At 53.7% G+C, this 24,898-nt stretch overlaps 1 protein-coding gene across 4 annotated transcripts; it reads right to left on the reverse strand.

Annotated features, from left to right (window-relative positions):
* Positions 1-45: 45 nt before the first annotated feature.
* On the reverse strand, positions 46-24,874 carry LOC102560196 (disintegrin and metalloproteinase domain-containing protein 32). Of its 4 annotated transcripts, XM_059730643.1 has the most exons (20): positions 24,805-24,874; positions 24,636-24,697; positions 24,335-24,413; positions 17,247-17,323; positions 15,644-15,827; positions 14,821-14,883; positions 14,440-14,511; positions 12,799-12,965; positions 12,428-12,509; positions 11,580-11,716; positions 9,590-9,770; positions 9,221-9,310; positions 8,233-8,431; positions 7,903-8,011; positions 6,711-6,894; positions 3,554-3,634; positions 2,093-2,210; positions 746-905; positions 190-222; positions 46-110 (listed from the first exon to the last, which is right to left on the reverse strand). In XM_059730643.1, the coding sequence occupies exons 1-20, from the start codon at positions 24,844-24,846 to the stop codon at positions 104-106; spliced, it is 2,127 nt and encodes a 708-aa protein (XP_059586626.1). In that variant the 5' UTR covers positions 24,847-24,874; the 3' UTR covers positions 46-103. The 4 variants fall into 4 exon arrangements, 3 of the variants coding, with proteins under 3 accessions (XP_059586626.1, XP_059586627.1, XP_059586628.1); XM_059730644.1 differs by lacking the exon at positions 9,221-9,310; XM_059730645.1 differs by lacking the exons at positions 14,440-14,511; positions 14,821-14,883.
* Between the last annotated feature and the right edge of the window lie 24 nt (positions 24,875-24,898).

A 24,898-nucleotide genomic window follows, 5' to 3' on the forward strand; every position in this document is an offset into this window, starting at 1 on the left:
GGGCTCGCGGGCGAGGGCGGCGCGCGGACACACGACGCGGTGCGGTGCGGGCCTCGCACGCTTTATTGCTCCGCTCCGCTCCGCTCCGGCGCTGCGGGTCCGGCTAGGCGCTGCGGGAGGGGACACGGAGTCACGCACCGCCGCCGGGCGCGCCGGGACCCGCCTCCCCCGCCCCGCCCTTCCCCTTACCTGGGCTCCTCCGGCAGGCTCGGGGCCGGGGACCTGCGGGGGAAGGCAGGGGTCAGCATCCCCCCCGTCACCGGCTCCCGCCTGGGGGCCTCAACCCCCTTCCCGGGCAGCGCGGGCTCTGCGGTACGTCCGTGGGGTCAGTCTCCCCTGGGTGCCCCACGCCACCATGCTGGGTGCTCGCCGAGCCCCTCCGGCAAAGCCTGCACCCAGGCTGCGTCTTAGGCAACGCCAGCTGGGGCTTGGGGACAGAAGCACTCCCCCCCCCTCCCCCCCCAACGCTCTGGCAGGGCTCCAGGGCTTGGCAAGCCCGCACTGTTCATCCTCTGAGCGGGTCTGCTTACGGGGTGCTTAGCCCTCTGCCCCGCTAGTCCAGGAGGCTGCCTTGGCCCACGTGGGAGGCTGCTGTTGGCCTTACACCACAGGCGTGGGCAGAGAAGGGGGGTGGGGGGGTGCAGAGAGCCGAGGCAGGAACGTGGAGAGAGCCCACAGTTGGTTGCAAACAGCCTCCCTGCAAACAGCAGGGTGGGGATCTACAAGGTCACCAAAATGCATTTACTCCTCATCGCCTTGGGACTCCTCCTCGGAGCACAGCTGGCTGAGCTCCTTCCGCTTGGCAACCATGAGGGCAGCGCCGACAAGGACGGGCAGAAAGAGGCAGAAGCCCAGCACCAGCCAATTCTTCATCGTCCTCTGGGCAGCTCGCTCCAGGGCATCATCTAGAGAGAGCACACGGACACCGGGTCTCACGCAGCTGCCACCCCCCGATCCTCTACGCTGCCTCTTTTCCCAGGACAGCAACGGTCATCTCTTACAAAAAGTTATCCAGGCATTCGATTCCTTTAAGACCATGTCATTTTTTTCTCCCTGACAGCAGTCCCAGGCAATCAACGCGTCCAGGCAAATGGCACGAAACAACTTTCAGCCTGGTGACCGTCGCGGGACAATCCGAGCACGATGGTTGGACAGACGGCTGCGATTGGGCCTACTCTGCTGCACTACCAGCCAGGGGGAGCAGCCTGGGCCACGTCTGGAGAGTGCCAGACCCCAAAGGCACAACAGGGAGAGGGGGACCCCTTCCAGACTGATAGATCCTCACCCGGTTGCTTTCCCCACCAATACCCTGAAAACATGAAAGGACCTGGCCCAAGGTTGGGTTGGGGGGCAGGGATCAAGTGCCTCATGCACCCGACGGCATGAGACGTGGACGGCGTGAGACGTGGAAGGCCTGAGCCTGGCGTCATCAAGTCTGAGGCAGCTACCCAGGGCCGGTGGGTTACCCAGCTCCGGATGTGTGCCCCATTACGGCTCAGCTGCAGGGTTTTCCCCCACGTGCATCTCTTCTGACTGGTGTGTTATTTCCCCTAGTCTTAACAGGTCAGACAACCAAGCCGTGGCTTACGTTTCACGACTACTTTTGCACGCTACAGAATGCCCACCTACACCACCTCTGCTTCTTAGGTATTTTAACAGTCGCGGCAGTGATCCTGCCAGGCTAGCAGCGCCCATTCAAGCGGACCAGGTGCCGGGATCACGGGCGCATCTTCACGAGACACAGGTCTGCCCAGACCTCAAAAGGGCTGCAGCTTTGCCCTCAAAGTCTGACATCGTAGCGGGAGGCTGAGCAAGGGCTCAGTACCCGGCTACCTGAACGACCATGGTAGCTCCTTCTACTCACTAACTAGCAACCAGCCAGGCTCGGTTCTCAACAGCCGCAGAGTCTCTCAGGAATCACAGAGAGCAGAATTAGGCCCCACGTTACTAATCGCCGAGGTTTCGTAGGCTCCTCGAAGGTGCCCATGGCAGATCTGTTGCTCCCCTTCCTCCTCCCCTTAGAGGACAGCACCAAATCCAGGCTGCTAGGGCCCAGGGCACTGGCTTTGCCAAATCAGGTCAGAGCACTCACCAGAGCCCAAAAAGCGAAGTCCGCTGTCGATGCTTCCGCCTAGCACGGATCCTCTGGTTTGGCAATTTGGAGGCTGCCAGCCAGGATCGCAGTGGCAATTTTTCTTGTTATTGCACACCTTAACACAGAGGGGAGAGAGCAATGTTATTACCCCATGACAACAGTTCTCCTCCGAGGTGAACATGGCCAGTCACTCCAGGGTAAGCTCCCCAGTGCCCCTGTCACCCTCCCGTTCCTACCCAGGCACAGGACCATCCCTGCCCCTGCAGATGACCACCTGGGCCATCAGTGCGAGAGGACCTGCCCCCTACACACTCTCCTGGATGCTTGAAACCACGTGCTCAGTAGTCAGACATTCATGCCCACACGGAAAGCAGGTGAGCAGCCCCGCTCCTACTGACGTGACGCACGCACGGGACGGGTGGCCTGGCTTGGCCGGGACCCCAGCAGCCCACTGGCATGGCCGAAACTAGATTCTGGGGACTCCCTCCATGTCCACCGTGCCCTGTCCCCTCCCTCAGTCAGCCCCCTCCCACCTCTGTTACCTCTGACGGGCTGGGTCTAAACAGTTCCCTGCTGCTTGGCCATTCACCATTTGGCCGCCTTTCCCCTTTTTTCCCCTAGTCTGGAGCCATCCGATTTTCTCTGGGTCATGCGGAACAGCCCTGCCTATCATTCTACTTTCGGCAGGCATCCCAGGCCAAACTGGTCCCGCTCCCTTTCTGCGCACGCCTCGCAGGGGCACACCAAGGCCCAGGTGGCCCAGGTCTTACTTCGCCTATGAGGCGCCAAATGGAAATGACGCAAATAACACAAGTGAGATCCTGGCCCACCCGGTCAGGCCATTCCTTTTGGACCAGGGGTTCAACGAAGGCAGGAAACACAGCCGGCAGGAGGGGACTCAGCCACCCTAGGACACACCAGTTAGCTCTTTAGGCCCGCAACAGTGGGGACCCCGACTCCACTTACACACCTAAATCCCCTTCGGCTAGGAACAGGCATTGCATTTGTCCCTCGATAAGTCACGCGGGGGAGTATCCCAAGACAAAAGGATCCCAGGACCAGCGTGTATATGCATCGCCCGACGAATCTGGGTTCACCGAGGGGCTGAATGCAGTGCAGCCTTTCTGCCACCGTGCTGGGGCTGCAGGCACCCTTTGCCGTGTCCTAGGAAAACCTGTGACTGCTTTTTCAGCCAGGAACCTTTTGTAGGATTTCTCCCGGGACAAAGGACACGGGCATCTGTCCGCCTGCGCTTTGTCTCAGGAGAACTGGACGTTCACCTGCAGCCTAGGGAATCTAATAGGTCGCAGGAGAGGCTCTGGCCATACCTGCCAGGCCAAACTGCTGCCGTAGCCTGTTACCAGGCATCGCAGCGTGGGGTCGTATCCCGAAACCACCTGCCGCTTTACCTGCCGAGACTAGGCACCATCACATGGGAATAACATTACTCAAACTTACCCCGTGTCCATTGCACTTTGTTGCTGGATTGCAATCGTAGCCCAGAACGCCTTCTACTTGGCACTTTCCATTCATGCAAACCTAAAACAACAACAGAGTAGGAAAAGCCAGGGCAGGCGCATCTGCCTACCTGCGTGCTCGGAGCGCAGCCCATGCTTCCCGAAAAGAAGCTTCACAGCGAAGAACCAGAAAGACCGTATTTTTGGGACACGCCACGGATGCCTGTCCAAAGGCCACAGGCAAGACAACCCGAAGACCCACTAATGGCATCTGCCCCATTACCACGAAGATGGCCGACAAAGAAGGGATCTTCATGAAAAGGCATGCAGCAAGAAACGATTCTACAAAGAGCAGGAGCACTTGTACTTCACAAAGGGAGCCAGGCCCATCTGATGTGCTAGTCCACATTCCCCTCAGCAGAGCACTGGGGCTCTTCCCTGCCCACCCCCCCCCGGGGTATGAAAGAGGCCTTGGAAATCAGGAATGGCAGGGAGAAAGTCACCAGGGACCTCCTCTTACAGTACTAGCTCTAGGGAATGTAGCGGGCAATTATTAGGAAGCCTGTTTAAAACAAACCAAAGGCAGCTTTTTTCTTCCACGCAGCATCTAATTACCTGGCGGGACCCAGCGGCTCCATCTCCTGTAGAGGTCGCCAATTTAACACGGGCCAAGAGAGGCCTGGCCTGGTTCACATAGGACAAGTCTATCCATGGGTATTAGACCGGGCAGGAGGGGCGCCACCTACCCATTAGGCTTCTGACTGCCAGAGGCCATCAGGGAGGATGGCATCCCAAGTTAAGGATAACAAAAAATTGTTTTTTTAGATATATAGGGAGTAGAAGGAAGGCACAGGGTGGAATAGGACCCCTACAAGATGGGCATAAGCAATTGGTGACGGACAAGGGGGACAAGGCTGAACTCCTCAACGAGTTCTTTGCCTCAGCGTTCCTAAGCGAGGGGCAAGACAAGGCTCTCACTGGGATTGTAGAGAGGCAGCAGCAGGAAACCAGACTACCAAGCGTAGACCCTGAGATGGTGCAGAGGCACTTGGAGGAACTGGATGCGTTTAAGTCAGCAGGCCCGGATGAGCTCCATCCGAGGGTACTGAAGGCACTGGCTGACGTCATTGCACAGCCACTGGCGGGAATATTTGAACACTCGTGGCGCACAGGCCAGGTCCCGGAGGACTGGAAAAGGGCCATTGTGGTCCCTATTTTCAAGAAGGGGAGGAAGGAGGATCCAGGCAATTACAGGCCAGTAAGTCTCACCTCCAATCTTGGCAAAGTCTTTGAAAAGATTATTAAGGCTCATATATGTGAGAGCCTGGCAGGAAAAATTATGCTGAGGGGAAACCAGCACGGGTTTGTAGCAGGTAGATCATGCCCGACTAATCTAGTCTCTTTTTATGACCAGATTACAAAACACCTGGACGCAGGAGTAGGGGTGGACACTGTTTACTTAGACTTCAGGAAGGCCTTCGATATGGTATCCCACCCCATACTGGTGAACAAGTTAAGAGGCTGTGACTTGGATGATTACCGGCAGGTGGCAAAATGGCTAGAGGGTCGTACCCAGAGAGTGGTGGTGGACGGGTTGGTATTGACCTGGAAGGATGTGGGCAGTGGGGTCCTGCAGGGCTCGGTCCTTGGACCGATACTCTTCAATGTCTTCATCAGCAACTTGGATGAGGGAGTGAAATGTAGTCTGTCCAAGTTTGCGGATGACACAAAACTGTGGGGAGAAGCGGGCGCACTGGAGGGCAGGGAACAACTACAAGCAGACCTGGACAGGTTGGAGAAATGGGTGGAAAACAACAGAATGCAATTCAACAAGGAGAAATGCAAAGTGCTGCACCTAGGGAGGAAAAATGTCCAGCATACCTACAGCCTAGGAAATGACCTGCTGGGTGTCACGGAAGCGGAAAGGGATCTTGGAGTCCTAGTGGACTCCAAGATGAACATGAGTCGGCAGTGTGACGAAGTCATCAGGAAAGCTAATGGCACTTTATCGTGCATCAGCATATGCATGACGAACAGAACCAAGGAGGTGATAATTCCCCTCTATCGGGCGCTGGTCAGACCGCAGTTGGAGTACTGCGTGCAATTTTGGGCGCCGCACTTCAAGAGGGATGTGGATAACCTGGAGAGGGTCCAGAGAAGGGCCACACGTATGGTTAAGGGCTTGCAGGCCAAGCCCTATGAGGAGAGACTGGGGCACCTGGACCTCTTCAGCCTCCACAAGAGAAGGTTGAGAGGCGACCTTGTGGCTGCCTATAAGTTCATCACGGGGGCACAGAAGGGAATTGGTGAGGCTTTACTCACCAAGGCGCCCCTGGGGGTTACAAGAAATAATGGCCATAAACTAGCAGAGAGCAGATTTAGACTAGACATTAGGAAGAACTTCTTCATAGTTAGAGTGGCCAAAGTCTGGAACGGGCTCCCAAGGGAGGTGGTGCTCTCCCCTACCCTGGGGGTCTTCAGGAGAAAGTTAGATAGGCATCTAGCTGCGGTCATCTAAACCCAGCAGCACTCTTTCCTGCCTATGCAGGGTGTCGGACTCGATGATCTATTGAGGTCCCTTCCGACCCTAACATCTATGAACCTATGGAGGAAGGGCAGGGACAGGTCCGTCTGGATAAGCCCTGCACACCCCTTCCTCCTCTTTGCAGCCACTCTCTGCCACGGTGGCTAGACAGGCTTGCAGACTCATACCCTGGCTAGGCTCACGCTACAACCCTGGCGACGGCAAACAAGCAGCGGGGCTCCCATCAAAGACGTTTCCGCAGACTATTAGCATTTCAGCACGTGACCCATCTTTAGGGGACATTGGACCCTCGATGCTGCTACAGTACAAGTCATATCGAGGATTACAAAGCAGCAGAACGATTCAAGCACAGAGGCACAAAGATGTTAGCAAAGCAGAGCAAAGCAGTGGCTGGAGACACCACTACGCAGTCACCTATCTCGGGCTAAGTTACCACTTTGGCCTACGCCGTATGGAAAAAACGACCCTGGCTGTTGAGGGAGCGAGTGACAAACGCAACAGCATGGATACAGTCACTGGAAGAGCTTACGCTGCAGTGTCAAAGCTCTAAAAATCCATCCAATTCTGCAGTCCATAGGCTGACTTTTTACCCCTTTATGATACATTTCTCTACCTTGCCGGTAGCACACATTGTGCCGTCTTTCACCATCATGGGGTCTTTCGCTGTCGCTGGCTGCATGTAATCTAAAGACACGCACAGATCCTCACGCACTTGAGCATAAATCACAGCCGTGTTTTCTTGAATAAATGGAACACGAATTGGATAGGTACAAATTAACTTCCCGCACTTGAGATTCCTATAAAAGTCATCAGGAGAGGGACATACAGTTACACGGAATACCAGATCGCTTCAACCAACAAAGAAGATAAAGCCTGCCTGATAAGGAGGGAGAGTGCGGCTAGTATGGGACCCCCCAAAAAACCCAGCAACCAAACAAAAACCAGCACACAGGGAAGGGAAGTAAGAAGATTGCTCCGTCAAGAGAGGAGAGCACTTCTGCACACTCCGCTGGTCCCCCTTGACTACAAACTAGTCAAGGGGAACCAGCAGGCATTGGGAGAGTCCCTGTTCCCCGAGCACTCCCGGGAGTCACAAAAAACAACAGACACAAGCTAGCAGAGGGTAGTTTCAGGCTAGATATTAGGAAGCGCTATTTCACTATCAGGGCGGCTAGGACCTGGAATCAACTTCCAAAAGAAGTGGTGCTGGCTTCTACCCTGTAGGTCTTTAAAAAAAGGCTGGATGAACATCTGGCCGGGGTCGTTTGACCCCAGTACTCTTTCCTACCACGGCAGGGGATCGGACTAGATGATCTGCTCAGGTCCCTTCCAACCCTACCAACTATGAAACTATGTCAGGGTCCTCCTGCCAGGCATGAAGCTGCGTAGATCTGGGCAGGGCGTGCAGGCTATGGGTGACGCTCAGGGTCCTGTCTTCCCAGGCATGTCCAGCCACTGCCCACGCCACCTGCTCTTATTTATCGCATACCCTTGGAGCAGAGAAGGAGCCAGGCGTGTCAGATGCTTGCGACTCGGTCTGTCCACAGCCGAGGGCTATGCCTACTCCTCCTTACCTGGGAGACACTCCTCCTTATATTGGCTGTTTCTGCCCCAGGAGCCAGGGCTACGTAGGCAAGGCAAGGTCCTTGGAAAACGCTAGGGCTATGGACTAGGAATAGCCAGCTCCCCGCAAAGGGAACTTGAGGAAGCCGTGAAAGCAAAGCTTTGGAGGAACAGATGACGAACATCCGTCTACATCAGAGTCGCACTGAAATGAATAGCGACATCGGTTTCCTCAGACCTACGTCCAGCTGCAGCTCTTGTATCCCATGTTTGGATCATTTCCGCAGTGGCCAAACCTATCTGTTTGACTATTGACTTCTTCGTAACAGGCATCAGGGCCATTTTTGGAACCTGCAAGTTGAGACGTAACATGGGTTACAATCAGAGAGGAACGTGGACATCGTCCGTCAGCCCTTCTCAAATGCCGCCGCTGGTAGCGCGAGGCTTAATGAGGACAAAGACAGCTGTTCAAGTACGACGTTCAGTACCATTACCGTGTTTGCTACTACTGCTTCTACAACAGGTTTCTGGCACTGGACGTGGGAAAACATTGGAACAGTTGCCCGCATTACCTCTCCCGTAGATTCTCTGGCACTGGAGGTCAGCAGCCTGGCAATACCCGTTGTAACAGTAGCCAGCGTTGTGCTCGCATTTGTGCCCATTTTGGACAAAGACGTCCCGTGGACAGAATGCTGAGGTCCCGTTGCAGAACTCGGGGAGATCGCATTGATTATCCACCCTCTCTCTGCATTTCCTGTTCCTTGCTTTTATCTAGTGGACAGAGGTAGGAATAATCATCGCCCGTAAACATCCTACCCGGTGATGTTCAAGTCCAGCACGCGCGGCCCGTGGGATTATGCGATGATAACGCGCCACCACCGAGCTGCTGCTGCGTGTCACTGCCACTAGCACTTCCCCTAATTCACCTATCCTTGGCCTTCTCTCTTTGAGCACAGCTACTGTCGCTCTCGCTGCCAGAGGAGCCCTCCCTCTGCCTGTAGCCTTTGCAAAGCTGGGCAGGGCAGGGCAGGCTTGCCTGAACTCAGAGCAAGAGAGGATAAATATCTAGAGTCCTTTCTTTGACATACTCTGCTACCAGTCCCCTAAGGCAGTGCCCAGAGCAGTGCTTCTCAACCCTTCTTAGGCTAGGGTGGTAGCCTCTGCTGAGAACATGAAGCCTGCCAAGTTTCAAGAAGGTCGGTGCAGGGGTTCGGGGGGAACTGCACCCCAAATTCTTGAAAGCAAAACTCATGTCACGTGTATGTGTTATGCCACAGGGGGGTGAAAACTGCAGGGGTGGTGGCCCCAGCGAGACCACGAAGCCTGCCAAGTTTCAAGAAGATCGGTGCAGGGGTTGGGGGGGGAAGTGCACCTCAAGCTGCTGACAGGCAAAACTCGCGACATAGATGACCCTGCATGTGTTAAGGCACAGCGGGCTGAAAACTGCAGGGGTGATAGCCCCTGCTGCAGCCACGAAGCCTGCCAGCTGTCAAGGAGATTGGTGCAGGGCTTCTGGGGCCCTGCACTTCTAGCTGTTGACAGGCAAAACTCGTGCCTTACCTGACAGCTATAGCAGCATAACCCAGTAGCACACCGCGCGCCTCTTGCTAATCTACACCCCGTAGTACAGCATCTATTCTGTGTGCATTCCTGGAAAAAAGGCAAAGGCGATTAGCCTACATGGTCTAACTGTCCTCTTCTCTAAATGTTCAGTCTGCCCAGAATCGTCACCCTGAAGAACCTCCAAGAGCCATGCGAGTCTGAGGTTGCAACAACGAGACGCGTGCCAACATGCATTTTTTCCATACGTACAGACGAGGCTCTTTGGGACTTCCTCCTGCTTCCGCCACACGCTGGCTGTCAGTGCACGGTTACGCTGCACCAAAAACACTACCCTGTTACGTTACCCTGGCAAAGCTTCGTACTGACCTGTGCGGAGCCACAGTCACATTGCTCTCCATCTTCTATAATACCATTGCCACAGCTTGGACTCTTGTAGGATGGATTCAAATGCGGCCTATTGGAAAGGCAGTGTCCTCCGCTATGTTTAATAAAGGTTTCAAAGTCTCCAATGCTGCAGCTACTGAAGCTTTTTACACCACTGAACAGTCTACAATACAACAAAGAGCAATCAAAAAAATCCAGAGCCTAAAAACGGTTACGGATCTTGCTGGAGGATTAGCAGCAGGCACGCTAACTTCCAAAAGCCAGCTGAACATATTTCCATTCTTTGGTTAAAACAGACCTCAAAGGTCTGAACAACCAAAAAGGACAGTAATTGGTAGCTGACGTGACATAGCCTACTTTTGTTTCCTTCTTAAAAGAAGACATGCATGTTAAGTGATCAGATACCCGCTCACTCGCTTCTGCCTTTTTCTTCCTATGGTTCCGACACGGAATACCCGAGGATGAGGATGATCACCAAAGGGTCAGAAATCAGGCTCGATTTCTGCTTATGTTCTAATAAACCCACCACGCACGCGCAGTTGCACCTGAGGTATCTGGATTCAACAGAACAGGCTTTGTTTGGTGTAAACGCTCGGGAGAGACAACATTGCATCATTTACAGCGTCACACTAGCCCAAACCAGGGCATCCAATGCAAAATTCACATCTCTCTACCCAAAAAGAAAAAAACTGCAGGTAAGCGGCTCTCTTTTAGATCTGTAGCCCAGCAACACCCAGCAGATCATGGATGCCTGCCCACTGGACGCAGAACTTGATGCCCGTGACCTTTGAATAGATGCTTTCTTGCTCAGCGACAGATGAGATGTTTGCTGCCAAAATCATCAGGTAAGGTGCTTTGGTCTGTATAACGCAGAAGGGCAGACCAGTTGACCAGAAGAGCCCCTTTGGGGCCCCGCGTTTCTGGGCCCATAAACTCATATTATGCCTGTTAATTAATTACCACCAGCTAATTAAGGGTTTTGGCAAAAATGGATGCAAGTCTAGATCCTAGAGGCATTTGGGTGCGCGAGCACTGCAGTACTCACATCCACAGACATCTACCAGACTGGGGCTCTCACCTGGATTGACTACACCAGATTAAACGCACCCATTTGCAGTCCCCGGAGCTTAATGATCGAGGCCACTGTCAGAAGGGCTGTAGAACTCTAGGACTCAGCACTACTTTGTGTTGCCTTGCATTTGCCAGAAACGACAGCAGGCAAGTGGCTTTGTTGGCAAAACCATATCACTGAAAGAATATTTTGAGGTTCGGCCATTTAGCGCTACACGTTTTATTTCAAAATACCCACAAGCCGCATCCTGGGGAAAAAGTCAAGGCATGGCCAGCACGTGCCATGGGCTACGTGAGTTCTGCTATGTGCACGCAACCCCACCAATTTCAACGAGATCGCTCCCTGCCAGCAAAGAGCAGTGGCGATGGTCTTTGAGCTCTCTGCTCTGCGAGGCCCACAGAGGTCACGCACGTTATTGCCTGCTGTGGAAATGGCCAGGCCAGGCTTCGACAGGTAGCCTTTTGTATATACCCCCGTGCCAACAGAAAAGTAACTTCCAAAAATTACCCCTGAGGAGAATGCATAAGCCAACCGTGAATTCTGTACCTAGCTAGATGCACCCGCCAAAGGCAAACGTAGCAAAAAACTCTATACCCGACGTGTCAGAGGACCCTCGCGCTATAACCACGTGCCGTGTACGCAGGCATAGCCACGGGTGAGATTCGTTTTCAAACATGGCCTGCAGAAACAAGTCACCCTGTGCTGTACAGAGGTAGCAGCACGGACGCTAGGGGAGGCTGAAGATACTCCTGCTTTGCTGGACATATGCTGAGCCTCCAGCACAACCCTTTGCCTCCTAAAATCATGTCCTTTCTGATGATAAAGCTTACAGACATCTGAGCGGTAGCTCTAGATTCAAGTAAAGCGACGGGAGAGAAGGGATGCCATACAGCTCCTTACATGGCATTCCTGTGCATGATGCAGGTGGGTCCAGAACACTGACAGGTCCTCGCATCGTCGTAGGTCATGCCCAGACTCAGCCCCAGCAGCTGGGCAACAATGATGGAAAAGCTTTCCAGGGTCACCGCGTCTTGGTACTGGACAAAGGAGAAAGAGCTGGGAATTAATAGCGAGCAATTCCCCAGAGTTTAGGAAACGAGCCATGATTTTACCAAACCCTTTCTTCTCCTGCCCGCTCTCTCCGAGTGGTCCTCGAGGCAATTCCCCGTACTGTAACGGAGAGGACCACACAAGACTTGCCTCCAATTTCCTGCTGCCATTTACCGTGCTAAATCCCAGCACAAGCAGCGCAGATGCTGCAGGTGTGAAACAACTTGCCAGGGCATGGGTAACACAAATGATGTGACCCGAGGTGCCCGCTCTTGGGAATTCAGCCCTGAACGGAGCTAGCATCTGGCCCACGGGCCGCAAGACACTTACAAGCAGGCATGCGCGTCACCTTGGGAGCGGTATTGCCAAAGGCAGGTGGGACCGCTCGCTTGCTTAAAAGAAGCACATACTTACGGGCTCAGATGATGCCAACATATTCAGACCGGTACCTACGTCTTTGTGGAATTAGCGGGCTCAATAATTTTGGAAGCCAGGAGGAAAAGATTAAGGAAATGCCACCCTAACGTTAACATTTGTACTTTAGGGTGCGCGTCTGCCCTTGGGCAGAGCCACGAGTCAAAACGTGTGCCTACAGGCAAGCATCTCAATCCACCACGCCCAAAGGCCAAGCATCTTCTGACTTGCCCGCAGCCGATCTTACAGCAATCGCTACCGATGGACATCCAACAATACTGTACCAGCGCAACGGCTCCAGAATAGTTGCTGACACACATCTTCCCGGCAAACGTCGTCCCTGCATAACGAGGGTGATCCCTGTACCTAAAACATAACGACAGTCCCTTCAGCAGCAACATGCACTTGGCAACCGGGTGACAAGGACACGGTAGATTATTGCCTTTTCATAAACCTAAGCTTTCTGTCTCGCTCAGAGAAACAGCCGAGAGGCTTGAAAATACGTTTGGAAATGGAGTCAGTCAAGAATGATGTTTGCACCTCTCTCGTTTTCTAACAGAAGTTTTTGGGCCGCGGTCATCCACGTTTCCCAAAGCCGCGCGGGTTAAAAAAACCCAAACAATATCTTACTTAATACTAAAAAAGCTCCTCTTACACAAGTAAATATGCCATGTCGTGGGGCCGCAGGACAAGATGGGAGTTTTTCCACTTTACAAATCGATGTAGTAATTCGTTAGCTTCCCCTGTTGTAATGATTTTGTTATAATCTGTCCAGAACTCCAGGGAAGACAGAACGATTGTCACATTAAGGCGGCTGAACATCTGCAAATACAAGATCAGACACATGCGTTCTCTACTGTTTCTGCAGACCCGTGCTTTATTTTTGCGGGCAGCAACCCAACCCCCCCCCGGCTTTCGGAGACGGACGTGATGCGCCAGCACTGCTCTTCATGACCGAGTCTCTGCCACCACTGCGGGGAAAAAAAGAGGGCAGGGAAGAGAAAAGTGCAGGAGAACAAGATGATACCATCTGGCTCTGAAAAGCAAACCCCAGCACTTTGGACCAGCTTGGGTCACAGAAATCAATGGACAGCTCACGAATACAGGGTTACAAACTTAAACGTCTGCAGGATCACAACTCCCGTGGCAAACGCAAGGGGTTTGGGTCTGAAGCAGATGGCGTCCAATGTAGCCTGTTCTTACAGCAGAGGAGCATGCCAGGAAATGTGGCACATGTGGGGTAGCGAGACGACACGCAGCAGAGCTAGTTGGTATAAACAAGGAAAGGAAAGCTGGAGACACTAGCAAGCAGCCGCCACGGGGACACCACAGCTCATAGCTTGAACACGTGGGGGAAGGACTGTGAGGGAAGCCAGGGTGTGCATTTCTCTCCCCTGTGGACACTCATGGCAGACAGTAAGGTAGCTACGGCAGCTTAGCACACTCTGCTTGAAGGCACAGACAGGCAGCCAAAAGGCTGATTTGCCCGACAGAAACAACCAGACGAAAGCAGAGAGTGGCATGGCACCTACTGCACTGACAGACCAACGGCTGCTTTGCAGCCAGCAGGCGGACCTTGGATTGACTATGAGCAGCTACGTCTATGTACAGGCATTAACAACCTGCCTGCGCTAGGCAGGGTTGAACTGCTGAGGCCGGCGATTCTCAGCCAGGGTGCCGCAGCCCGTTTCGACAGGCAGGCACCTACGCACAGTTCACACGATACACTTAGAGGTCTCCCAGAGGAATCCATGGCGTGAAAAAACATTCTGCCCCGGGACAGTCTTCCCAAGCCCTTGACCACCAAAGAATTGGTCCATTGTTTTCCCCTCAGTTCAAAAATGCAGGGTGGCAAGAGCTAGCATTTTCTAAAGGGTGCCCAGAGTCTAGCAATGGGGGGCTTGCATTTCAAAAGGTGAACGACCACTGACATGGGCCAGGTGTTTAAAAACTAGAGCATTTTAAATCAGCCCTAATTTAAAAGTGGCAAGCAACACAGTTGTGCTAAGCAACAAGGCTGTCTTTCAGAAACGGCTTTCCGTTTTCCTCAGAAGTCAGGCTACATGAGGCCATCAAGCGACTGGGGGTAAAACAGTATCACGTGGGGTTGTTTCCTCCTTTCTGCCTCCAACAGCTCATGGCTGCTACAACCCAAAGCTTTACAAGAGCGAGGAGGGGAAAGCAACGTAAATAATCCTCTATGGAAAGTCAGCAGAAGACACAGCCCTTGAAAACGGTGCAGTAAAACAATTCAACTTGCCGTTTTGGTATGAAACAAGGAAGACAGCGGACTTACGCTATTGACAAAGCCAATGAGCTGAACTATTTTCTGCGTTACAACGTTCTTGTCTGGCCCCATGTAGTTGTACTGAAAAATAACACAGCGGTTTAGGTGACCTTTACAGCACAACATTTCCTTGGGCATGTCATTCCCCTTGTGAGGCGCTGCGGTGTTCACGTACGCCCCAAATTCTGGACATTTAAAATATCTAGTGACTTCTTTGGTTTCCTTCCTAGGCAGAGGATGGACTTATTATACTTTACACAAGGGCTGTGTTTCAGCCCACTCTGGATTGCGCTGTGCCTCTAGAGGGACAGGACAAACGGGACCATTTCTATGTGGTGTACAAGAGTAAAGGGAGGGTATGACACGAAGAAGAGAAGGACTGAGACTTACCAAACCCTTGTCCAAAACTATCGCCAGTTCCAGATATCTGGCCGATTTAATGGCAGCTGCTAACTGAAACAAAGACTTCACACTTATTAATTATTTCTACACTTCAACTGTTGTGTCCCTTATTAACACTGCAAGCCTGGGGTATTCAACTTCAGCTGTGGTGCTTAAAAACACGGTCACCAGGCTATCCATCTAGCAGGGTGGATGAACCGACGATAACTTATTCATTCCACTTTAGGGGGGGAACAAGCAAACCCTGCACAGCTGCGAACTCCTCTCGTGATTGACGATGCTCCCTTGGCACTATTACCAAGGGTCTACAAAGCTCTGCGCAAGCCAGCACGCCACCATTGCTCTCCTGACTCTCGGAAAGGGAGACATGACAGACTAGCGCACCAAACTTTAGGCTCAGAGAAAGCCGCTCCCCACATACATAGAAGGGACGTGAGATCCACACCTTCCTTAGGGCACAAACAACTCCAAGGAACTTAATGCCCTCAAACCCGCCAGGTTCTTACACTGTCGGCGGTTACTAGGCATGGACCATGACACGAGGCAGGGCTTCTCAAGACCATTCTTCCCGACACAGTAATAGCTAAGAGTTGCCCCTAGGAGCCCCCCATCTGTGGCATACATTCCTTAGTAATACGATGCGGCTGCACAGCGTGGGCATATCACAGGCCTAATTTAAATCTAGGTTCAAAGCCGTCTTGCCGAATTTGCCATGCCCGAGAATTCAGGTTCCACAAAACGACGTAACAAAATCTTTTGGCCTGCTGGCAATCACGTAGCGCCTGCTACTGCCATTAGAAAGTATACTCACTTCAACGTGCAGGGTACGGGACACCTCTCCGGTCACCTGCTCTCCATCTCTAAACATGTCATCGTTCTCAAAGAGCGGCCTTTCAGTGGATCCGTTTTTTATTTGATAAACAAGGTGCTCAAATCCAGATGAGGAATCCAGCGGCTCAATCCCATAGCTGACATTCTCAAATTGCAACAGCCCTCTGAAAAAACAAACTACATGCCAGACTCATACGGCAATCAAAGCGTTCTGCTTTACATTACACTCGGCTTGCGCTCCTGGACTGAGAATGGCACAAGCCAGCATTGTCCAGCACTTATTCAAGCCAGCGTTGTCCAGCAGGTACAACACAAGGGTATCTGTGGCTGGTTTTCCTGAAGGTGACTTAGTACCAGGAACTTCAGGCTGTCCTAAAATACAAGTAGGTTGCCCCACCCAGAATAACTCTGCTGTGCCTCCGGGTAAAGGTTGAGTTTCATAGTAGTTAGGGGTGAGAAGGGACCTGAATAGATCATCTAGTCTGACTCCCTGCCACTGGTTGGAGCACATGCTGGGATCACATGACCCCAGACAGGTGCTCATCCAACCTCTTTTTGAATTTACCCAAGGTAGGAGCGAGGACCACTTCCCTAGGAAGTTGGTTCCAGATCCTAGCCACCCTGACAGTGAAACAGTGCCTCCTAATCTCCAACCTGAACCTGTTCTCCAGCAGCTTCTGGGCTTTGTTCCTCATCATCCCAGGTGCTGCTGGGGAGAATAGGGCTCTTCCTATTTGCTGCTGATCTCCCCTAATGAGTTTGTAGGCAGCCACCAAATCTCCCCTCAGCCTCCGCTTGCTGAGGCTGAACAGGTTCAGGTCCCTCAGCCTCTCCTCATAGGGCCTGCCCTGTTGCCCTCCAACCAAGCGGATGGCCCTCCTCTGAACCCTCTCAAGGTAGCCCACATCCTTCTTAAAGTGCAGTGTCCAGAACTGGACGCAGTACTCCAGTTGAGGCCGGACCAATGTCGCGTAGAGGGGGAGTATCACCTCTCTGGACCGGCTTGAGATGCATCTTTCGATGCACGACAAGGTGCGGTTGGCTTTGCTGGCTGCAGTCTGGCATTGGTGGCTCACGTTCATCTTGAAGTCAATAATGACTCCGAGATCCCTTTCCACCTCTGTGCTCACAAGGGGGGAGCTCCCCAGGTTGTATGTATGCTGTGGATTCCTTCTACCCAGGTGCAGCACCCTGCATTTATCCACATTGAAGCCCATCCTATTCCCATCCGCCCACTTCTGTAGTCTGTCTGAGTCTGTCTGAGTCTCTCCCTTCGAGCGTGCCTACCTCTCCCCACATCTTGGTGCCATCGGCAAACTTGAACATGTTTTCCACCCCCTCGTCCAAGTCGCTGATGAAGATGTTGAACAGTGTAGGCCCCAGGACCGAGCCCTGGGGGACCCCACTATTCACATCCCGCCAGGTCAAGTACAACCCGTCCACCCCTACTCTCTGGATGTGCCCCATCAGCCAATTTTTGACCCATCCAACTGTGTAGGCATCAGTGCCACAGTCTGGATGGCAACCACAGCAATGCCAAATAAGGCAGGTACTGGAATTCATAAACTCTATACTTTCCTTACCTGAGCCCGGAGCAGGTGCTAAGCGTCACAGCTGAGTTCGGGACACCTTCAATGTATCCTTGGTAGTAGCAGTCAGCCTACATAATAGCAACAGAGAAGCCACCATAAAGAAGGAATGCCTTACAAGCAGGTGTAGGTCTCCAGAGGTTGCTCCCACTTAGCCAAGTGTTTCGGAGCCTCCCTGGACACTTCCCAAGACCTTGGCACCATCTGAGAATACCAAAGCGTTTCAGCATACAACAGGTGAAGCACCGCACAATTCAGCTCGGGACTATGGTTCAACTCCTGAGCTGCATACCTGCCAGAGTAACCAGCTGAGCACTGAAGAGCTGTGTGAGGGTCTCCTAAGGGCTAAGTCTGCCTCTAAGGGCTAAGTCTGCCTCTACGGAGGCAAACGCAAGGCTTTTCCATTCTGCCCTGCAGAGGAAGGAGACGAGCCTTGGAAGGTCCCCCCCCACCTGCCAACCCATTCCCTAGTGGGTCCCCGCACAGGTGCACAGCAGTCCTCGCCTCTAGGGCCCCTATGACACGATCCAGCACTCTCTGGCACCCCAATACTTTGTACACCAGCCCGATGGCATCAAGACCGCTTCATCCATAGTGGGAGAGGCAGGATTTGTCCCAAAGATTGGATCTCCACCTGTCTCATCTTCTCCTGCATTGTTCCAGTTTGAGCAGAAATATGAAATAGGGGAGAAAAGGAAGACGGCACTGACAGCCGAATGAGCCTTCCTTGGAGACTCTGATCTCCTTGCCCCTGAGAGCTCTCCACATTCGGGTTCTACATACCTTCCCGGTCATGAAGGCTGGTTGCTAGGCCCCCTCAATACCCCCTCTTCCTTCCTGCTGGACAACTCAACCAGAGCAGGAGGCAAGTGGCACTTGTAATAAAAGCCCAACTTCCTCCTACATCTCACTCCATGGTGCACAAGTGGCTGATGAGCATCATGCCCAGCCTTCATGCACTCAGCAGGTGAGTGCACACACCTGGGACAATGCCACTCTTGCCGGCAGCAAGGGCAAGGAAACCAGACTGTGCATGTACAGAGTGATTACAGGAGAAACTGGAGGAGCGAGGCTGGAAACTTTCAAGGACAAAAAGACGGCAGGGAATGAGCAGGGATGAAAGGCTAGGGAAGGAGGTGGGAGGGGACTAGCCCAGCTCAGCTGTGGGAGGCAGCTGAGCAGGAGCATAGATTCATAGATGTTAGGGTTGGAAGGGACCTCAATAGATCATCGAGTACGACCCCCTGCATAGGCAGGAAAGAGTGCTGCTGGGTTTAGATGACCCCAGCTAGATGCCTATCTAACCGCCTCTTGAAGACCCCCAGGGTAGGGGAGAGCACCACCTCCCTTGGGAGCCCGTTCCAGACCTTGGCCACTCGAACTGTGAAGAAGTTCTTCCTAATGTCCAATCTAAATCTGCTCTCTGCTAACTTGTGGCCATTATTTCTTGTAACCCCCGGTGGCGCCTTGGTGAATAAAACCTCACCAATTCCCTTCTGTGCCCCCATGATGAACTTATAGGCAGCCACAAGGTTGCCTCTCAACCTTCTCTTGCGGAGGCTGAAAAGGTCCAGGTTCTCTAGTCTCTCCTCGTAAGGCTTGGTCTGCAAGCCCTTAACCATGCAAGTAGCCCTTCTCTGGACTCTCTCCAGGTTATCCACATCCCTCTTGAAGTGCGGTGCCCAGAATTGCACGCAGTACTCCAACTGCGGTCTGACCAGCGCCCGATAGAGGGGAAGTATCACCTCCTTGGATCTATTCGTCATGCATCGGCTGATGCATGATAAAGTGCCATTGGCTTTTCTGATGGCTTCGTCACACGGCTGACTCATGTTCATCTTGGAGTCCACTAGGACTCCAAGATCCCTTTCCACTTCCATGCCACCCAGCAGGTCATTCCCTAGGCTGTAGGTATGCTGGACATTTTTCCTCCCTAGGTGCAGCACTTTGCATTTCTCCTTGTTGAACTTCATTCTGTTGTTTTCTGCCCACTTGTCCAACCTGTCCAGGTCTGCTTGCAGCTGTTCCCTGCCCTCCGGTGTGTCCACTTCTCTCCATAGCTTTGTGTCATCCGCAAACTTGGACAGAGTACATTTCACTCCCTCGTCCAAGTCCCTGATGAAGACATTGAAGAGTATCGGTCCAAGGATCGAGCCCTGCGGGACCCCACTGCCCACACCCTTCCAGGTCGAAACCGACCTGTCCACCACGACTCTCTGGGTGCAACCCTCTAGCCAATTCGCCACCAACCGGACTGTGTAGTCATCCAAGTCACAGCCTCTTAACTTGTTCACCAGTATGGGGTGGGATACCGTATCGAAGGCCTTCCAGGGGAAGCACTGCCCTGGCCCCTACTTTGCTCAGCTCCTCAGGGAGCCACGCGTCCGGAGCCACACAAACGGGCTGCGCAAACAGGTGCACTTGTCTGCCAGCACATGAGTTAGCGCAGAGTTTGTGCAGGAGGGTCCACGGGAGGGCCCGAGGCCCTGCCTATGAGCCGCCTTAGGGAAGCCAGTCCCAGTCGTAGCCAGCCCACCAGTGGCATGACACGGATGGGCACACACCGCACCCCGAGGATCCCCTTGGGGTCTGCAGCCCCCCCCCCCGGGCACCTCAGAGGCCTCCACCCAGATGGAGCCCCTGGCTCTTGGCTGCAGGGGCTGCCTGTCGCTTTTTCAGGCTCTGGGGCCCAGGAGCATGGCCACCTCCCCTTGCAAGGTCTGCTCCCTACTGGGGTCTCTGGAGCGCTAGGTGGCGGAGCTCCAGGCCACAGTCCAGAAACTGTGTGCCATCAGGAACTGCAAGCAGGAGATAGACTCCTACTGCCAGGCCTTTCTCCCCTGGGAGATGGAGGGTAGACCACAGTCTCCCTCCAGGACAAGGGAGGACCTCCCACTCTGTCCAGCCACGGGGATGGATCAAGGTGGTCAAGGGCCCCAAGGCCCGCTGCACCAAGGCCCCTGCCCTGCTGGAGCTTTGCAACAGGTACGAACCTCTTGCAGCCCCAGCAGAGCCTGCTGAGTTGCCAGCTCCTGCAGGCAATACAGGCTGTACTGTAGCTACCGCCCCCGCTCTCCCCAAGACAAAACATAAAGTGTTTGTCATGGGAGACTTCATCCTGAGGGGGGACGGAGGGGGCAATCTGCCACCCCGACCCCTCAGCCCGGGAAGTTTGCTGCTTCCTGGGAGCCCATATTCAAGGCATTGCAGAGAAGATCCCTAAACTCCTCCAGCCCACTGACCACTACCTGTGCTCCTCATCCATGTGGACACCAATGACACGGCGTAGAGTGCTCCCAGCCAGGGCATGAGGCGCTACAGGGATTTGGGAGCGGGGCTTAAGGGGTTGGGGGCGCAGGTGGTGTTTTCCTTGATCCTTCCAGTTTCAGGCTATGGAGGGAGAGAAGGATCCAGGTAGTGAACCAAAGGTTGCGGCGCTGGTGTCATTGGGAAGGCTTCGGCTTCCATGACCACAGTCTGCTCTTTGGTGAGAGAGGCAGTGAGCTGCTGGGAAGGGATGGCCTCCACCTCTCTCCGCTGCGGAGGAGGCTCTTCTCAGCCAGACTGGCTGACCTGCTCCAGCGGGCTTTAAACTAAGCCCGTTGGGGGATGGGAGGACTACCGCCACTGCTGGCCTGCTGAGCAACCCTTGCAAAGCCAGCAAGCCAAGGCAATTAAGGGAGCCCACCCCTGCCCCAGCCCTAGAGCAGTTGCGGGCAACGCAAGGGCCCCCAAGGGGACACTTGCATGCCTGTACACCAATGCCAGGAGCTTGGGGAATAAACAGGAGGAACTTGTCTTCCTGCTCAACACAAACAATTACGATGTCATAGGGATAACGGAGACCTGGTGAGACTCCACCCACGACTGGACCACAGGTATAAATGGCTATACCCTGTACAGGAGGGATCGAGTGGGCAAAAGGGGCGGAGGTGTAGCTGTCTCTGTCAAGGAGAACTACACGTCCCTACAAGCTGACATCGGCACCCTGGGTGGACGACTAGAGACCCTCTGGGTTAAAATCCATGGGGAACATGGCACAGGAGATACAATGGTGGTGTCTATTACAGACCTCCCTCCCAGAATGAAGAGATTGACCAGGAGTTCGCCAGGGAATTGGCTGAGGCTGCACACTCCTGGTCCATGGTTGTCACTACCTGGACATCTCGTGGGAAGAGCACTCGGCCAAATCCGAACGGTCGCAAAGCTTCCTCACGTGCGTGGATGACCTCTATCTGACTCAAAAAGTCTATGGGCGCTGCTTGTTCTGGTGCTGGCAAGCGGCGACGACCTAATCAGCGACCTAACGATCGAAGGGAAGCTGGGTGACAGCGACCACAAACTGATCACCTTCACCATCCACCGAAAAGCTGTCAAGCCAGTCAGCAGTACAAAGGTCTTTGACTTCAGGAGGGCTGACTTTGACAAGTTCAGGAGACTTGTCGGTGAGGCCCTAAGGGACCACGACCCCAAGGGGAGGGGAGTCCAGGAAGAGTGGTCGCTCCTCAAGGGAGCAATCCTAGATGCACAAGCTAAGGCTATTCCGTCTCGAAGGAAAGGCAGCAAGAGGGCACAGCAGCCCCCTTGGCTCTCCAGGGAACCGGCGGTCCTCCTGCGTCTAAAAAGACAGACCTACAAAGGATGGAGGATGGGATTCACCTCCAAGGAGGAATACTCTGCTCTGGTCTGGACCTGCAGGGAGCGAACCAGGAGAGCCAAGGCTGCAATGGAACTCCAACTGGCCACAAGTATCAAGGACAATAAAAAGTCCCTTTTTTAGTTATGTGGGGAGCCAGAGGAAAAGCAGGGGCAACATTGGACCCCTGCTAAACCAAAAGGGAGAACTGATGACCGACGCCCAGGAAAAAGCCAACTTGCTAAATGGGTATTTTGCATCAGACTTTCACAAGTCCCATGGGACACTGGTGCCCATTACGGGACAAGGACATCTCAGCAAGGGTGGTTCTTTGCCCTCCATCAATGCTGACCATGTCAAGGAACAGCTTGAGAGGCTAGATACCTTCAAGTCAGCCAGCCCTGACAGTCTACACCCCAGAGGGACAGCCAGCATGGGTTCGTTGTGGGTAGGTTGTGCTTGACCAATCTTATTTCCTTGTACGACCAGGTGACCTATCACCTGGACAAGGGGGAAGAGATTGATGTCATATATCGCGACTTTAAAAAAGCCTTTGATCTGGTATCCCATAATCACCTTTTGGCAAAACGGGCCAACTACGGCCTCAGGTCCACCACGATCCGCTGGCTAGGAAATTGGCTCTGGGGTTGGACCCAGAGGGTGATGGTTGACGGAAGTCAATTATCGTGGTGCCCTGTGACCAGTGGGGTCCCCCAAGGCTCTGTCCCTGGATCTATTTTGTTCAACTTCTTCATTAATGATGTGGACACTGGAGTCAGAAATGGACTGGCCAAGGTCACTGATCATACCAAACTTTGGGGTAAAGCATCCACACCTGAGGACGGGAGAGCAATCCAGGCTGACCTGGACAGGCTCAGGAAATGGACGGATGAGAACCCGATGGTGTTTGACACCAAATAATGCAAGGTTCTCCACCTTGGGAGGAAAAACCTGCAGCATCCTTATAGGCTCGGCAGTGCCACGCTGGCTAGCACTACGGACGAGAGCGACTTGGGGGTCAGGATTGACCACAAGATGAACATGAGCCTTCAGTGTGATGTTGCAGCCAGTAAAGCAAGCAAAACGCTGGCTTGCATCCAAAGATGCTTCTCAAGCAAATCCCGGGACGTCATTCTCCCCTTGTACTCGGCCTCGGTGAAGCTGCACCTGGAGTACTGCGTCCAGTTTTGGGCTCCACAATTCAAAAAGGATGTGAAGCTTGAGAGAGTGCAGAGAAGAGCCACACACATGATCAGAGGGCAGGAAAACAGACTTTATGATGACAGGCTGAGAGCCATGGGACTCTTCAGCCTAGAAAAGCACAGGCTCAGGGGTGATCTGGTGGCCACCTATAAGTTTATCAGGGGTGACCACCAGTATCTGGGAGAATGTTTATTCACCAGAGAGCCCTGAGAGATGACAAGGTCGAACAGTTATAAACTACTGCAAGACTGTTTCAGGCTGGACATAAGGAAGAACTTCTTTACTGTCCGAGCCCCCAAGGTCTGGAACAGACTGCCACCGGAGGTGGTTCAAACACCTACATTGAACACCTTCAAGAGAAACCTGGATGTTTTTCTTGCTGGGATCCTATGACCCCAGCTGACTTCCTGCCCCTGGGGCGGGGGGCTGGACTTGATGATCTCCCGAGGTCCCTTCCAGCCCCAATGCCTATGAAATCTATGAACAAAGCCTCCAGAGAGGGTTAGAGTGTAGAGAGGCAAGAAATGCAAACACAACCCTTAAAAAAAGGTCTATCTGTATGAGGGCTAGGTGAGGTGGAGGTGACCAAAGACAGGGCTCTTCCTAATGTCCCTTTCCTGTCGAGCCAAGCCTCCTCACGTACCCACAGAGAGCAAAAGGAAGAACGAGAAGCAATTTGGCCCCAGTCCCACCAAATGCTCTCTCCTTCAATGCCAGCAGATGCCAGAAAATTGCCCAGCAACTGCGCACAATGACATCCCAATAGAGAGTATTAGCTAGGCAGTGGATCCCGTTACAGCTCAGGGACCATTTGCCCTGAACAGCCTTGCTGGGCTGAATCCCAGAGGAGCACTCTGTTTGGAGACAGTCCGCAATCGAGAAGCACTTCTAGCCTCTACACTTCTCCCACCCTGGCCTTTCCCTTTGACGCCAGTGAAAAAGAGAGGACTGTCCTGTATTCACCGTTGTGGAGGTTAGCACAGCCAAGTGGCTTTTCTGAAAGGGTCACCAATCAGTGAACAAATGCCACTTCCAAGTAATTCGTCCCACCCACTAATTTCCAGGAGAGAGCAGCGCGCTTCCTCGCAGAATGTAATTCCAAGATCAGTAAAAAAAGCAAACATGGAAAAATAAAAGCTGGGGGAGAGACTCCGCGCCTCTGCGCGCAGCAAAACCCCCACCTAGCAGCAACTTCCTTCCGAAACAGCGAAGCGGCTGCAAGCCAGCGCTCCTTCAGTCTTACCTTAACCGCTGCGAAGTTGGACAGCAGCGACCCCCGTCCGTTGTAGGTGTAGACCCTGAACTCGCTGGGTATGAAGAGCCTAGAAGCAGAAAACCAGCCACCCAAACCGTACAGCGCTACTTGCGCTCATTTCAACCGCGTGCCGCAGCAACCAGCTCTGCTTCTCCACTCAAACTGGACAGCTGCTGTGCTGCCCGCAGACAAGTCACCCGGGATGGAGAGGCTTTATGAAACCCAGGCGGGGCCGTTTCTCCCAAAGAGCGGCCCGTCTCGGGCGAAGGGTGGGGACACAGCGACTCACTGCTGCTGCAGGTGCACGGTGTACGGCTTCCCGTCCATCGTCAGGGCGTAGGACACCCGGCCCTGCGCGTCCGCAGCAACGAAACGGGGACGATTAGCAACCGACAGCCGTCGCGGGAGACGGGGAGGGCCTGCACACCCACGAGACCCCCCGGCGCGCAGGCACCTACCGGGCCGGCGAGGACCCTGCGCGGCTCCGTGAGGTGCAGCATCCCGTGCGCGCCTGCGGGGGGAGCACAGCCGGCTCAGCACCGCCCGCGCCCC

Source organism: Alligator mississippiensis, chromosome 7 (assembly GCF_030867095.1).
Source record: "Alligator mississippiensis isolate rAllMis1 chromosome 7, rAllMis1, whole genome shotgun sequence".
Taxonomy (NCBI): Eukaryota; Metazoa; Chordata; order Crocodylia; family Alligatoridae; genus Alligator; species Alligator mississippiensis.

Excerpts from the sequence above, each read along its gene's own strand:
- LOC102560196 (XM_059730643.1), bottom strand. The coding sequence starts at position 24,846 with ATGCTGCACCTCACGGAGCCGCGCAGGGTCCTCGCCGGCCCG. Across the intron at positions 12,966-14,439 it reads TCATTGGCTTTGTCAATAGC|ATGTTCAGCCGCCTTAATGT; the intron begins GTAAGTCCGCTG and ends TTGTATTTGCAG. Across the intron at positions 906-2,092 it reads ACTTCGCTTTTTGGGCTCTG|ATGATGCCCTGGAGCGAGCT; the intron begins GTGAGTGCTCTG and ends TGCTCTCTCTAG.